Source organism: Oryctolagus cuniculus, chromosome 10, assembly GCF_964237555.1.
Source record: "Oryctolagus cuniculus chromosome 10, mOryCun1.1, whole genome shotgun sequence".
Classification (NCBI taxonomy): Eukaryota; Metazoa; Chordata; class Mammalia; order Lagomorpha; family Leporidae; genus Oryctolagus; species Oryctolagus cuniculus.
The window spans coordinates 24,988,503-25,005,760 of NC_091441.1; the positions used below are offsets into that span (position 1 = coordinate 24,988,503).

General features: G+C 37.3%; 1 protein-coding gene across 2 annotated transcripts in view; it reads right to left on the minus strand.

Annotated features, from left to right (window-relative positions):
- Nucleotides 1-17,258, minus strand: part of DCC (DCC netrin 1 receptor) — a 1,216,740-nt gene that overhangs the window by 216,465 nt on the left and 983,017 nt on the right. For both annotated transcript variants that reach the window (XM_051851212.2, XM_051851210.2), the window contains exon 13: nt 12,572-12,713. In XM_051851212.2, the coding sequence (XP_051707172.1) occupies nt 12,572-12,713 (142 nt within the window). The remainder of the gene's footprint in view (nt 1-12,571; nt 12,714-17,258) is intronic.

Here is a 17,258-nt window from a genome sequence, read left to right on the forward strand (position 1 = left end):
TAATATACAGAAGATCAGCTTAGTATACATTAAGTATGGATTTCAACAGTTTGCTCCCACACAGAAACATAAAGTGAAAAATAATAGATGATTTTTTTAAATGATGATGAAATCAGAGCAGACCTATTGTCATGTTTAATCCCAGTGAGAGTCAAGTTGGGAATTGATAATTTCTTTTTTTTTTTTACAGAGGATCAGTTTAGTATGCATTAAGTAAGGATTTCAACAGTTTGCACCCCCATAGAAACACAAAGTGAAATATATTGTTTGAGTACTCGTTATAGCATTAAATCTCAATGTACAGCACATTAAGGATAGAGATCCTACATGAGGAGTAAGTGCACAGTGACTCCTGTTGTTGACTTTACCAATTGACACTCCTGTCTATGGCATCAGTAATCTCCCTATGCTCCAGTCATGAGTTTCCAAGGCTATGGAAGCCCTCTGAGTTCTCCGACTCTTATCTTGTTTAGACAAGGTCATAGTCAAAGTGGAGGTTCTCTCCTCCCTTCAGAGAAAGGTACCTCCTTCTTTGATGACCTGTTCTTTCCACTGGGATCTCACTCACAGAGATCTTTTGCCAGAGTGTCTTGGCTTTCCATGCCTGAAATACTCTCATGAGCTTTTCAGCCAGCTCCAAATGCCTTTAGGGCTGATTCTGAGGCCAGAGTGCTATTTAGGACATCTGCCATTCTATGAGTCTGCTGAGTATCTCACTTCCCATGTTGGATCACTCTCCCCTTTATTTACTCCATCAGTTAGCGTTAGCAGGTACTAGACTTGTCTATGTGCTCCCTTTGACTCCCATTTTGAGACACTCAGAACTCAGCTGAATTGCCAAGTTCTTTTAAACTGCAAGGAACTGAACAGCTCTGAACAAGAAAAAAAAATGGAATCTCTGGCTTTTCCATTAATCTGAAATTTCACAAGTCTTTGGTGCCAAGACAAATTTATAAATAAAGTACATTATTGGGGCAACGATGCTCACAACATGTAAGTTTTTTTAGAAGTACTACAATAAGATGTAATTTATTATTAATAGGAGATGCTATTTTCAGTGATGGTTAGAAAGGACTTGGTAATACAAAGGGATAGTTGTCTTCAATAAATAACTGTACTAGAGAAATCATCTGGTAAATTCACTCACATAAAGTGATCTGTAACACAAAGTTCTATCCTCTGAAGAAGCTTCTATTTTAGTAAAATAGACTGCAAGTTGAATGTGGCTACACAGAGAAGGTTAATGGTGCTGTTTTTCCTTTGTAATCACTGGTGTTTTAATCGTCTATCCCTAGTGTCTACAAAAGTGCCTGGAACATGGTAGATGCACACTCACACAGGACTGTGTGAAAAATCCACTGAAACTGATTGGGCACAGCAGTAGGTAACATAAAGCAATTATTAGGTTAAAAAACAACATGGAATGCCATTCAGGTGGCAAAAGAGTTACTTTTGAAAGTTAAGACCTTTATCACCCCTCTATCAGGCCTGTACTGATTTTGATTTGCTAATGTTACTGACCTGAGAAATTTAGGATAATTTTATTCAGAATGCATAGACAATGATATCTATAGGCCTATTATGACAGCTGATTTGATATACCATCTGTGGTGGTTAGTTATATGTGTCATCTGAAAAGGCTGTAATATCCAGTATTCAATCATGCACTAATACCAGTGTTTTTGTGAATTATTTTGTACCTGGGACTCAGGTCCACATTCAGTTGATTTCTAAGTTAGGGACACTGTCTTAGACAACTTGGCTTGGCCAGATTCAATCAGGTAAAAGGCCTTAAGAGCAGAACTGAAGCAGACATTCTTCTGCCCCCCGATACTGACTTCAGTTTGGAAGCTCCAGCACGCCTCTCCTAATGCCTCCCAGTGGACTTTGCAGTTGCATGCCAGTTATCACAATCACATATGCCAGTTTCTTTCAATGGACCTCTTAGTATGTATCTCCTGCTCTGTCTCTGGTTGAACCCTGAATGATGCACCATTTTATTAACGCAATATTTTGATGCATAAGTGGCAATCTTTCTGACTGCCCTATCTTACGTTCTGTTCACTAGACTCTAAGTCAAGTCATTATTTGTACAAAAATCTATCACTTTTTAATAGTCATTAGACTATCTCACTATAAATTGTATTTGCAATTTCATCAAACATTTGTATGCATTTGGATTCATGTAATTTGAGTTCAGGGTCCATCAGAGTCATTAATTCAGTTTTAAGGGGATTTAAATGTGTTAATAGCTAGAAGTGAGCATTATAAAGCAGCTTAGAGACCATTTATTGTTTCAGAGATGGATCCCCAATGGTGTGTCACGTGACCAGCCCACGCTATTTGTGAGTATCCCTTCCAGTCATGCACAGTAGGACAGCTCTCCATGTTGCCCTCTCTATTCTATCTGCAGGGAAGTTTTAGCTTCTTGTACAGATTAGTGACCTACATTTTCCTGGGAAATTTCTTTGAAGTATTGTATTTCATATTTAAGAAATACTTGATGCTGCTTTTTCTTATAGAATATGGCTAAGCTGTGGAATCTCACACCACAAACATCTAGAAATTCTAGCTAAAGTATGAAAATACTTAAATATGCATACAGAATGTTATGATTAAAGGAAATCTGAAGTAATGTTTAATGGAACGGCACATGCAGTGCTGAGCATCTAACAGAGCGGCCAGTAAACAAGGTGGTGATGCTGTCGGAATGAGAAATCCATCATGGACAGAACTGCTTCCAATTATTTTGCTGATTCAAGTTCATCCTTAGTTGCACTGAATGTGCTTGACTATTGGTATCCTCTGCTGTTTTACTCAGTGGAATGTTTTTTTAAAAATTGAATTTCTCTTTTAGAATACTTTTACCAACAGTTTGGATTCTAAGTTTAGCACTTTCTGTATTAAACGTTTCCAACAGAATTAGCACTGTGACCCTCTCCTATACTTAGGTTAATATAGGATGAAATGATAAACAGAACCAGAACTTTTGGCTTTTCAGAGATGCAGTCTGGACATTTCCCTCAGAAATCTAGGTTGCGGATATTCCATGATTCAGTGCCGTGAGCAGTGCTTTGCTGGGCAAGTCAAAAATATATGAAATCTCCTCTAATCCTAATTTGCCATCTAAGGTGATAAGGCAATAATACGACCTCCCATGTTACAGCATTCCTGTGGGAAACAGATGGCAAATTGCCTATTAAAGTAGTGTATAAATTCTGGTTTTTAAAATACTATCTTTCTATATACTAACCTCCACAAATAAAAGAAAATATATGATATTCTTCTTCCTGGGTCTGACTTATTGCACTCAGCATAATGATCTCCTGTTGCATCCATTTGTTTCAAATGCTAGGATAAAATCATGTTTTTAACAGTTGAAAAGTTGACCAACATGTTCCAGTGGTTTGTAAGTTATTTCCTCATTTGAGTTTATAATATCTTGTGATTTTCACATAGAATACATCATTTGCACTCATTTTGCAGACAAGGATAACAGACTCAGATAAATTAAGCAAATGTCCTGTGTGGTGTTTTTCAATCAGAACCTGGATCGCTTTCTGGTGAAGAACCTGGACTCTGTCCTATCATTTTCTGTGTTCTAGAGCAGTGCTGTTTTCTTAAGAGGCCCAGGTGCCAGGCTAGGACTCAAGGACAGTAGCAACAAATATAAAGCAGGACACAAATGCAAGAGGACTTTGTGATGATCATTTCCAGACTGAATAATGGGCAGGAAGGTAGGACAGAATGGACGATTCTATTTGAACTTTGGGTCAACCTAAGAAATCAGTAACACCCGAAATTCAGTTTAAATAAAAGTTAAGTTGTTCTCTATCTTAGGAAAAATGTTATATTGTTAAAAAGATTAAGTATCTTCTAGAGTTTCACCAAGGGCAGCATTATGGCATAGTAGGTTAAGCCTCTGCCTGAGGCACCAGCTTCCCATATGGGCACTGGTTCCTATCCTGGATGCTCCTCTCCAGATCCAGCTCTCTGCTGGTGTGTGGGAATGTGGTGAAAGATGGCCCAAGTGCTTGGAACCCTGCAACCATGTGGGAGACCTAGAGGAAGCTCCTGGTTCCCGGCTTCAGATCAGCCCAGCTCCAGCTATTTGTGGCCATTTAGGAGAGTGAAATAGCAAATGGAAGACCTGTTTCTCTAAGTCTTCATTTCTCTATCTGTAAGTCTCTCAAAGAAATCAATAAATCTTTTTTAAAAAGTGTTGGGGGCTCTATTTCTAGAAGTTCTTTTATATTGTACTCATTCATTCATTCATTGGAGGTAAAGAGAAGTCAGCCTATGATTAAATGTTTTGTGTGTATATGTATGTGTATTTCTAGAAGTTGTTGGATGTTTTAACCAAACTGGGACACTAAGCATATTAACTATTATTTTAAACCAAATTTATCAGGCAACCTTTTTGCTTTAACATATTATAGAGTTGACTTATCTAATTGCAAAGGTAATCTTCAATTTATATCATCCAATAGACAACTTTTTCCACCCTGCAGTTTTCCATGATCTCTTTATATACTCCTACTCCTATTGCTTAGAGTTAATAATATAGCTTTTCAATTCAAGAAGAAAATATGTTTGAATTTTTGAGCCATAACTTGTTAGTTACAGTGCAATGAAAAACTTGAGAACCCTCCTTTTTGCTCAATTTCTCACCAATAAAATGTAATATAAAAGTCAAATAAAGTTATAAAGATTAAATTTTTAAAAGAATACAAAATACTTAGGGTAACAGCTGATATCAAGGAATAATAAATAATATTTTGTTGTAAATGTTGTAAGTAATTTTTAAAAATTTTATTTTCTTTATACAATATATATATATAAAACGGAATACTGCTCAGCCATAAAAAATAATGAAATCCCATCTTTCACAACAAAATGATTGCAACTGGAAACCATTAAACTTGGTGAAATAAGCCAGTACCCAAAATAAAAATACCATATTTTTCCCCTGATATGTGGTAACAGAGTACAAAACATCTAATGTTTATAGGGGAAATTGATATTTTGAGAATTGATTATTGCTTATAGCCCTTGTCTCTACTGTTGAAGAACAGTGTTTATTTTTTATTCTTACTATTTCATAGAGTGCTTTACTTAATGGAGAATTAATCTTATGATTATAAAATAAACTGAAAATATGTCACTATAAAAATTAAAGAAAGAATAGGAAAGGAAGGAGGAGGGAGGGAGGGAACATAAGTGGGAGGAATGGTAGGGTGGTAAGTACCACTATGCTCCTAAATCTATATCTATGAAACACATGAAATTTGTTCACCTTAAATAAAAACCCTGTACAAATAAAATAAAAAATTAAATTAAAATAAAATAAAAGGTTTTGTTTATTTGAAATGCAGATACAAGGAATGAGATAGAAAATCTGTTGGCTCACTCCCCAAATGCCCCCAACAGCTTAGAGTTACATCAGGCTGAAGACAGGAACCCTGAACTCAGGCTGGGTTCCATGTGGGTGGCAGGAACCAAGCACCTGAGACATCATCTTCAGCTTCCCTGGCTGTATATTCAGGGCAAACTGAAATCAGAAGAAGAGCCAGGACTCAAATCCAGGTAACTGTTATGTGATTCAGGAATCTCAAGCAGTTTCTTAATTGCTAAACAAAATGCCTATCTCTAAGGATTATTTTAAACCACAATGATCCTTTCCATAGTCATATAATAATGTGAGTCACTCAAAAATATAGAGTGAGCAAAAGATAACAACATGGATCACATAACAAGGAGTCTAAACACCTTCCATCCTCTTGGGCTCATCACTTTAACATGTGTTGGATTACAGAAGTATCTCACAGACCTCAGGTGTCTCTTTTAGAACAAAAGGGCTTGGATGAGATGAACTGTGTGGTTCCTAGGTCTTTGGAACCTGGAAGTCCAATCTCAACGTGTGTGTGTGTGTGTGTAGTTCCTGGATGCTTGTAATAATTTCATTATAAAGAAATGTGATGAAGCTAGTAATGCTTTTCTTAGCTGTAAAAAACATCTATTTTTCAATAAAAAATATTCTTGAAATTCCAAGATGGCTGAATAGGGAAAAGACATGCTGATTCTGACCAGAAAAAAAAAAGCAGAAGTGTTATTCCCAGGGAGGAGTTGGAGAGAAGTTTGCAGTGGAAATTCTACAGAAAGAGAAATGCCATGGAGTGGTGTGGCAAGTGTAGACGCACAGCAATGAGTGGGGCGCCATCCACAACTCTCATAGCTAGAGGCTGGAGGAGATGCCAGATTCTGAGAATTAGGGGAGAGCAGACTGCAGAAGCTGGTACCACTGAGGGAAACCCTTGGTGGCCTGCACTGTCTTTGAGTCTATCCTAGAGCTCCAGTGTGGGGCAGGGCACTCCCAACCCAGTGAAGGAAAAGCCCATTTCTCTCTCCCCATTCCCTCACAAGGGTGCCCAGCAACTGCAGGAGAGAAGGTGCATCCTGACACAAATAGATGCTACAGCAGCTCTCATGCATGCTACCAGGGGATTTTAGCAGAGGGAAACATCTGTGATTCCCACTGCCTTTGAGTCTGGCTGGGAGGATTGACAGGGGCTGGGCACACACTAAGGAGTGTGAAGTTTCACCAATCTCTCAACATATCACAGGCTTGTGGGCTCAGACTTCCAAGGTGGAGCACCCATAGGCAGTGGGCTCTGGAAATGATTTTGCTCTTTCCATGGACAGGGCAGGCTCACAATGGAAAGGAGATCCTCTGCACTCTAGGACTTCATGATAAGGCATGAAGTGTAGCTGGGTCTCTGAGCCATTACTGTGTCCAGCGTCAGGCTCAGAGCTCCTGATTGTCTGGGGTGGATTATTGTAGAGGTTTCCCTACTCACAATGAGGACTGCATAGATCCTTTGTGTGGTTCATGTGCCAGTATGGGTAAGGGTTGTAACCACTGTAGGCTAATGCCAGGCACTGATGTTGTGATTATGCTAACAGGTGCAATCATATACTCCCCCTGCTGACAATACAGGAGATCTACCATGCCCAACATGGGTGACACCCTGGATTTTACCCCACTCTTGAGCACTGGCCCTATCCAACACATGCCTCTGGGTATTCACTGAAGGAGCAGATACTCTACTAAACCATAGAGGCACACATCAAAGATAAAACCCAATAGTGAAGCAAATCAACTGTTTGCACAAAAATTAAAAATAAATGTAGAAATACAAGAAATACTAACAAGGAAAACAACATGATTCCCCCAAAGGAACACAACAAAACTTCAGTATTAGGATGTGGAGACAAAGACTGATGAAATTCCTGAAAAGGAACTCAAAAGGATGCTCATACCACATAAAGCAATTTACAGATTCAATATGATTTTAATCAAACTATCAATGAAATTCTTTTCAGGTTTAGAAAAAAGGAGGAGAGAACTTCCACTTTGACCATGGCCTTGTCTAAAAATTATCAGAGTCAGGGAACTCAGGGGGCTTCCATAGCCTTGGCAACTCATGACAAGAGCCTAGGGTGATTACTGATGCCATAAACAAGAGTGTCAATTTGTTAAGGCAACAACAGGAGTCACTGTGCACTTACTCCTCATGTAGGATCTTTGTCCTTAGTGTGCTGTACATTGAGATTTAATACTATAACTAGTACTCAAATGGTATTTTTCACTTTATGTTTCTGTGTGGGAGCAAACTGTTGAAATCTTAATGTATGCTAAACTGATCTTCTGTATATAAAGAGAATTGAAAATGAATCTTGATGTGAATGGAAGGGGAGAGGGAGTGGGAAAGGGAAGGGTTGCGGGTGGGAGGGACGTTATGGGGGGAAGCCATTGTAATCCATAAGCTGTACTTTGGAAATTTATACTCATTAAATAAAAGTTTAAAAAAAAAAAAAATGGAACCGAATAGAATCCACAGAAATTAATCTGTGCATCTACAACCAACTAGTCTGTGACAATTGAGCTAAAATGAATCCCTAGAATAAGGACAGTCTCTTCCACAATAGTGGTGGAAAAATTAGATCTCCACATGCAGAAGTAAGAAACAAGTTCCCTACCTTAAACCTTATACAAAAATCAACATAAAAATCAATCAAGGATGTCAATCTATGACCTGATACCATGAAATTATTAGAGGATAACATTGGGGAAACTCTGTGAGACATCAGCATAGGCAAAGAATCCTTTGAAAAGATCCCAGAAGCACAGATAATCAAAGAAAAAATAGACAAACTGGATTATGACAAGTTAAGTAAGAAGCTTCTGCATTGCAAAGGATACACTTCACAAAGCTAAGGAATTGACAGAATGGGAGACAATCTTTGCAAATTAAGCAATTGATAAAGAATTAATATCCAGAATCTATAAAGTGATCCAGAAACTCTACAACAACCAAACAATCCAGTTAAGTTCTTTGTCCTTGGGCAAAGGACTTGACCAGGCATTTTTCAAAAGAGGAAACTCAAATGGCCAATAGACACAACAAAAAATGCTCAGGATCACTAACCATCAGGGAAATAAAATCAAAACCACAATGAGATTTCACCTCACTATAATTAGAATGGCCCTCATATAGAAACCAAAAAACCACAAATGCTGGTAACAATATGGGTGAAAACATTCCCTAGTCTATTGCTGGTTGGAATGCAAGCTAGTACAGCCATCATGGAAGACAGTGTAGAGATTCCTCAGAAAGTTGAAAATATATCTACCATATGACCCAGACATGTGACTCATCAGAATTTACTCAAATGAAATGAATTCAGCGTATGAAGGAGTTACCCCCATGTTTATTGTAGCACAATTCACAATAGCTAAGACATGGGATCAACCTAGATGCCCATCAAACAATGACTGGATTGAGAAAATGTGATATACACTATGGACTATTACTCAGCCATAAAAAAAATGAAATCTTGTCTATTGCAACAAATGGATACAACTGAAACCATTATGTTTAGTGAAATCAGTCAGTCTCCAAAAGACAAATATGTTTTTCCTGTTCTGTGGTAACTAACAGATTATAAAAAATGTAATGCATAATTATTTGTATTGCAATCTGCATAACATTATTCTTCATAAACTGTTGAGATAAAAGGGCATAAAGTCTAAATGCACTTAATTATTATAACAACACAGGAAATATTTAGATTTTACACTGAAATTGGTTATATTTCATTGAAAGAAATCATGAATGACAAATTAACTAAAAATCTATTCATGGGTGAAATTTTCATTTATACATTCAATTATTTATAACTGTTGTCTATATTCCTGCTATTCTAGGGTCTATTTGCTTTTTACTTGTTAAACTTCTTGTTTGGTGAAGTATTAAGCCTTTATTGTGATTTAAATTTAAAATTTTATCTAAAATAAAGACAGAAAGAAAGGTAGAAGGAATAAGAGTGAAAGGAAAGGAGGGTGGGAGAAGAGGAATTTCATTATGGTCTGAGACTCATATCTACAAATCATACTGAATCTTAAAATTCATTAAAATTAAAATAAAAAAATGGGTAAGTTCTATTTTTACACTATTTCTTCCTCCTGTTTCTACCTCCACTACTAAAATGATTTTAGTTCTGTAATCCTTCTATTTCTAATGTCTTAGAACTCATGCTAAGAAATTGAATATTATTCAAAAATATGATTCTTTAATGTGAACATTCCTTAATGTGAACATTCTTATAAAACTGCCAGGCTACTGTTTTAGTTTTCAGCCCACTTAATACCAATGCATGCTAATTGTTATGTTTACTCAATACTGGCCTTGAAACACAAGAGAGCCTGTAAATTTCAAACACCTTCTCTGAAGAGTACTCCAAAGTTTTAAAAAATCATTTTAAAATGTAGTTAACTTGAGTTCCCAGAATACAACTGATAGCAGTTATTCAAAATCTTTGTTATAACTCTGAATTACTTTGTTATTGCAGATGTCATATTATCTTACTAAAAAACACACAACAAAAGACACCTGAGAGGCAGATGTCATATTATCTTACTAAAAAACATACAACAAAAACACCTACCTAAGAAGCAGAAGATTTTGAAAAACAGACATTTTCAATGTCCAAACCTGAATATTTATATCAAAGAAATGAAGCATTCTGGCATTTCCAATTTTTTTAACAGCCAAATCAATAAACACATGTATCTTACAGGCACTGAAGGCATGGGGTCAAATCCTGTACATGCTCAATGCTGCAGATTGATATGGAAAATCAATTATTTCTGCCTAGCACAAAGTGTAGAAGCAGCTAGATATTTCCTGTGTATAAGCTTGGACCACAGCCGTCCTCCAGTGTGTAGTACTTCTGGTCCCTTAGTGATTTGTAGACATTCTCATGACCTCTAGAAAAGTAACAGCTGCTTCTGAAGCTAAGTCACAGAGCAGGCAACAGGAAGGCAGAGGCTTTGAAAAGCCCATTTTTAGTTTTTTAAAGGTATGATGCCATTCACTAACTTTTTTATCACAAAGGTGTGTTATTTGCCTTATACTAATTTTTAATGCTCCAGTTCAAATTAACAAGGAGTATGTGTAATTTGGTTTTATTGCAATCAATTTCAAATGTAGTTATACATGTAACTATAAACACTATGCTAGCATTCCTGAATGCATTTCTATTGCTTTTTAAAATATTTATTTATTTTCATGTATTTGAAAGGCAGACTAACACAGAGAGAGAGAGAGAGAGAGAGAGCGAGAGAGAATATGAATCTTCCATCTCTACTGGTTCACTCCCCAAATGCCTCCAATAGGCAGGACTGGGCCAGGTGAAAGCCAAGAATCCAGAATTCCATCCAGATCTCCTACATGGGTAGCAGGGACCCAACACTTGAGCCATCTTTAGACTCTCTTCTAGTCTAATATTAAGTCTGATATTATAATAAAATATTTTTAAAAGACTTTTCAAGTTTTGCAATTGCTCTCAAACTACATATTGTAAAAAATATCCTAATGAACACATGTTCTTCACTTTAACTTCAATTATTTTTACCTTCTTTCTATTATTTCACTAAGGAAAATTATATGGGATTTTGGTTTCTTTAATGATTTTAAAATAGTATGGTAGAATATTATAACTTCCTCTTATATTCTATTGTACCTGTCCAGGAGATTTTGTCCAGATTGGAAACAAATAATATACTTTTTCTAAATCTACTGCAGAAGTACTCTTTAAAATTTCATAGGAATAACAGAAAAAATATGAGTCAAAAGGCTAGGTTACTCTGAAATCTCAGAATGCCAACTGACCAAGAACAAGAAGCTGTCTGTGTGTGTGTGTGTGTGTGTGTGTGTGTGTTATTTAAGTGAACATTTAAAAATATCTGGTGTAGAGAAAAGGCACAAATCCAGGGTTACTTTTCCATTTTCTCATTTGCAATGGAAGTTTTCTCAGCAGTTGCAAGTTTCATGCTTTATCGCTTTTACATTATCACAGACTAATTTGTGTGCCAGCCCTAGTTTGCTCTTCTCTGTCCTGAGTCATTTTTCTATACTTTGCTTCCCAAGTTCCTAGCAATAGCTCCTGCTCTTCCCTGGGCTTGCAATCCCTGAGCTGTGTTGCTACTCAAGACCAAGCCCTGTCACTTAAAGCGCTGACTAGGGAGGAGAGGCCTCCATATTAGCATGCTCACCGGAAGTCCTAACTTCACCTGAGGCTAGTTGGGGGTACCTGATGGTGGTACATGGGCAAACAACAAACCGAAGAAAAGCTGCTCACACTTCCTGTCCAGCCCTGGATTTTGAGCCATGGTTTACAGGGCCTCTTAGAGACACTCCAGAAAGCCTCCCAAGTTCTGTGTTTGTTAGAACATTGTGGCCATCCCAGTTCACCAATACACCATGATGGGGTAATTCCCTTGTTCCCTCATGATTACTTTCCTGGGCTTACATTTTCAATGGTATTTCCGCAAAAGCCTTGCTCCAGTTGGTTTTCTAGGGACCTGCACTGACATGTATGACGGGGTTCCAGTCCTTAAAGGAAGTAGATGATGGTCTATTTTACATAAAATGGATATTTTATGTTTATATATATATATATATAAATTCACATTTTCTGTTTGAAAACTGAGTCCATTTTTTATAAGCTTGACCTACTAGGAATTTCACCAATCAAGCTACAAAAGTGAATACATATTTGTACTTGGATGGCAGAATAACTGTTTTCTTTCTACACAATTTAACCTTTATCATTTTTCTGTCTTCAACCTCACCACTAGAAGTTGGGGTAGTGGATCTAAGTGACATAATCTTGAAAATATGTTAATAGATGTCTTTCAAAAGTTATTACTTAAAAAGATGAAAGTTATCAGATAATATGATTGAGTCAAAAATACTGCGAAAGTAATATGGATAAAAATTGTATGATGCATTTGTTAGATGGTGATCCAGAAGTAAAATATGGAGTGAAAGCATTATAGAGGATATAAAGTAAAACATACAAAGGTTATTCTTGTTTGGGGCAATAAATGCCACCTGCTGAGAGCTGGGAAAGGAGAAAATCGATGTGCATTTGAAGTGAGTATATTTTATTCCTGAACCATTTAATTCATCAAAACCTTGCGAGAGCGCACCCCATGAACACTGACCTGGGAACAGGTACCAGAGGTTGTTTGGCTCCAGTGTTTCCATCTCACCCCTGCGGGTCGTCTTTCTATGTCGAATTTTATAGCCAGTAATGAATCCATTTTGTGTTCCTGATGGAGGAGGCAGCCAGCTTACTTTGATGCTCTGTGAAACAATAAATGTAAATTAAAACATTGGAGAAAGAAGGGACAACAGGATGAGGTCAAAGAAATGACCCAAACATAAGTGTGAATAATGGAGCAAAGCAAGGAGTGTTAGGGGATAGCTTCGTAGAATCAAATGAAAGCCTTTCCTACAGCGTGACAATTCTTATTTGACTGATTTGAACAAAAATGCACAATTCATTTGATTACAAGCATTATCATCTTTCCTTTTGTTAGTGCCATTAATATGACAGTCAAATACTCCAAGGGGTGTAGTCCAATAAAAAGAGAATAGGACGACATTGCATTAGGATATCAACAAGTACAGATATTTGGAAGATACGACTTGGAGGGATTTGTGGAGAAAGCTGAAACATACATATTTTTAAGAGACATTAATGAAAAACAAGGGAATTTGCATGAAAAATTTCAGAGTCCTGGACTGTGAAAGGTGGGACTGAAGCATGGAGTTGATATAAGGGATGGCTTGAAAGCCACAAAGATCAATTATGGTCCCAAATTCCTATTTACACACAATAAAACAACTCTGATAAGCTCGCTGACTTTGGAGCGGCTGGTAGATTTATTGTCTGGAAATACAGATTCAGACACACCAGAAACAGAAGAGAACAGAGATCAGGAGAACTGTTCTTAGGTCAAACATGTGAAAGATCCATGTATTTTTCCTTCATCTGAGATGTGGACTAGTGGCAATCAGGTGTATGCTTGTCAAGCAGAACACTAAATAATCCTTCTCTAGAGCAAATTAATAACCTTGCCCTAAGCAAAGCAAGAGTTGGGCCGCTGATAAACATCCCAACAGTGAGACCCTCATTTAACAATATAAAGCAGATTAAAAACGTCCTCAATCTAAATATATTTTGTAGCAATTAAATAAATATTCACACATGGAAAATAATGTAATTTTCCATGACTCAATGTGAAAGTTAGGAAATCAAAGAAAAAAGAAAAAATAATTAGAAGTTTACCCCACAGTTTCCAACACCCAATGGATAAGATGATCAAAAGGAAGAAAAAACTGAAGATAGAAAATTAGCAAAACAAAGCAAACAAAAACAAAAAACTCTCCTGCCAATGAAAACCTTGCAGAACTGGAAGACTTGAGATGCTAGACTGAAAGATTGAGGAATTAAAAAGAATGACAACAAGGCACATACTGTGTGACATAGAAGAGCCTTACCAGGGAGTGGAGACAAAGTGTGGGAGTGATCCAAAAATTTCCAAAATAGAAAAAAATAAAAGCAGGTCACATAACACATGATAAGGACAAAGAATGACATCAGATTTCTCAGCAACATTTGAAGTCAGAAAACAGCAATATTATTATAGGAATGGGCTTGTGGTGCAATCAAGTTAATCTGCTGCTTAGGATGCTTGCATCTCCTATCAGAGTGGTACCTGCAGTACCCACTCCTCCACTTCAGATCGATATTTCTGTTACTGCATCCTGCGAGCAGCAGGTGATGGCTCAGGTACTTGGGTCCCTACAACATGGGAGACACAGGTAGAGTTACAGGCTCTTGGCTTCAGCTTGTCCTAGCCCTGACTTTTGTGGACATTTGAGAAGTGAACCAACAGATACAATATTCATTTATACACATTCATTCATTCCCTCTCTTTCTCTCTGCCATTCTTCCTTTCAAATAAATAATGATAAAAATCTAAAAATAACCATCAAGGTGGCATTTAACAATGCCATTTCACTAGTCCCAGTGATCAATTTCTGTTCACAATTGATCATAATGATAGGACTAAGAACCAAAGGGATCACATAAACAAGAATAGTGTCTGAAAATACTAGCTGATAGAATAACAAAGGGAGAGAATGGTCCAACATGGGAAGTGAGATACACAGCAGACCCATAGAATGGCAGATGTCCTAAACAGCACTCTGGCCTCAGAATCAGCCCTTAAGGCATGCAGATCCGGCTGAAAAGCCCATGAGACTATTTCAGGCATGGAAAGCCAAGACACTCTGGGGAAAAAAAAAAAAAAAAAACTAAATGAAAGATCTCTGTGAGTGAGATCCCAGTGGAAAGAACGGGTCATCAAAGAAGGAGGTACCTTTCTCTGAAGGGAGGAAAGAACTTCCATTTTGACCATGGCATTGTCTAAATATGATCAGAGTCAGTGAACTCAGGGGGCTTCCATAGCCTTGGCAGCTCATGACAAGAGCATAGGGTGATTACTGAGGCCATAAACAAGTGTGTCAATTTGTTAAGTCAACAACAGGAGTCACTGTGCACTTACTCCTCATGTAGGATCTTTGTGCTTAGTGTGCTGTACATTGAGATTTAATGCTATAACTAGTACTCAAACAGTATTTTTAACTTGATGTATCTGTGTGGGAGCAAACTGTTGATCTTAATGTATGCTAAACTGATCTTCTGTATATAAAGAGAAACGAAAATGAATCTTGATGTGAATGGAAGGGGAGAGGGAGTGGGAAAGGGGAGGGTTGCAGGTGGGAGGGACGTTATGGGGGGGAAGCCATTGAAATCCATAAGCTGTACTTTGGAAACTTATATTCATTAAATAAAAGTTTAAAAAATAAAAAAACAAATAAACAAAAAATAACTATAAAGTTCTAAACAAGGACTGTAAATCTAGAAGTTGATGTATAGCCAAATAATCAAGACATTATAGCACAAGTCTAGTTACATAAGCATGAAGTATAAGTATTGCAAATACAATGTTTTTTAAATTTTTATTTAATAAATATAAATTTCTAAAGTACAACTTCTGGATTATAGTGGTTTTTCCCCCCACAACCACCCTCCGACCCACAAACCATCCGATCTCCTACTCCCTCTCCCATCCCGTTCTTCATTAAGATTCATTTTTAATTATCTTTATATACAGAAGATCAACTTAGTATAGTATATACTAATAAACATTTCAACAGTTTGCACCCACACAGATACATAAAGTATAGAGTACTGTTTTGCTTTTTGTTTTTTTTTTGTTTGTTTGTTTTGACAGGCAGAGTTAGACAGTGAGAGAGAGAGTCAGAGAGAGGTCTTCCTTCCGTTGGTTTACCCCCAAAATGGCCGCCATGGCCAGTGCACAGCACTGAACTGAAGCCAGGAGCCAGGTGCTTCCTCCTGGTCTCCCATGTGGGTGCAGGGCCCAAGCACTTGGCCCATCCTCCACTGCTTTCCCGGCCCACAGCAGAGAGCTGGACTAGAAGAGGAGCAACTGGCACAGAATCCCGGATCTAGAACCCGGGGTGCCGGCACCACAGGCGGAGGATTAGCCTAGTGAGCCGCAGCGCTGGCCAAGTACTGTTTGAATACTAGTTTACCATTAATTCAGTATTACAATGCATGTCTGTACAAGCTAGTATACAGACATTTGATACATCTATAATTGCAAAGTCTGTGTCCCTTTCATAACAGGAGATTAATGAAGGACCTACACTAGGATAATGAGAGTACAGACTAAGAGAATGACTTGAAGTTTAGGAAAGATAATCCAAAATAGGAAGGACTTTAGAAGTTTTAGGGAGACAGTGAAGAATATTTCAAGGGCTATATAAATTTTAATAGGATGAGACATAGACACAAAGGAGTTTATTTTCATTTCTATGAAATTTAAGGACAAAACAAATCAATCTATGGCAACAGAAATCAGAACATGTCAATTGAACATAGGGATTGATTATAAACCAGTACAAGACGACTTTTTGATATGATGGAAATTTTCTGCATAGTGAATTCATGTTTATTACATGAGTGGATAAAAATGCCATTGTACCCCCAAGATTCATATTAACACCCTGTCTAGCACCATAAATTATGCGTACAGTTAGAGATAGGTCCCTTTAGGAGGTAATTGTTTAAATGATGTCATTAGGACAGGTCCAAATATGATAGGTTTCCTACTGTATTTATGAAATGCATGAAGTTTATATTCCTTAAGTAAAAGGTTTCTGGGGAAAAACAAACAAGAAACAAGATGATTAGAACACAGACACATAGACCCAGCAGAAGACCTTGTGAAGAAAGACACAAGGAAAAGAGTCATCTACAGCTAGAGCGAAACTTCAGAGTACCCCTGCCGACACATGGATCTAGGACTTGCAGACCCCAGGCCCCTAAAAAAATGAATTTCTGCTGTTTCAGCCACTGTGTTTGTGGTGTTTGTCAAGGTAGACCTAGTCTCTTAATGTACTCATGGGACTGAGCATTTAAGATCGGTACTTTTCACTTTACTTTAATTAAACTTCAACCAAACAAGGCAAAGGAAAAAGATTAAATATTGGGAGAAGAGAAATAAGTATAAAAGTATATCAGCACCAAACCTTGACATAAAAATAAAACAAAAGATAATATCTAAAACTAGGGAATTAAAACTGGTGAACTGAGACAGTTACATTATTGAGAAACATAAAGGTAAATGTCAAGAGAAATCCAAAAATGATGAACTTGGGAGTCTTTAGGAAGAGGAAAGGGTTAGAGGGGAGGGTCAGGGATGTATCCATGTTTTTAATTGTATGCCTGTTAGTGTTATTTAATGTTTAAAA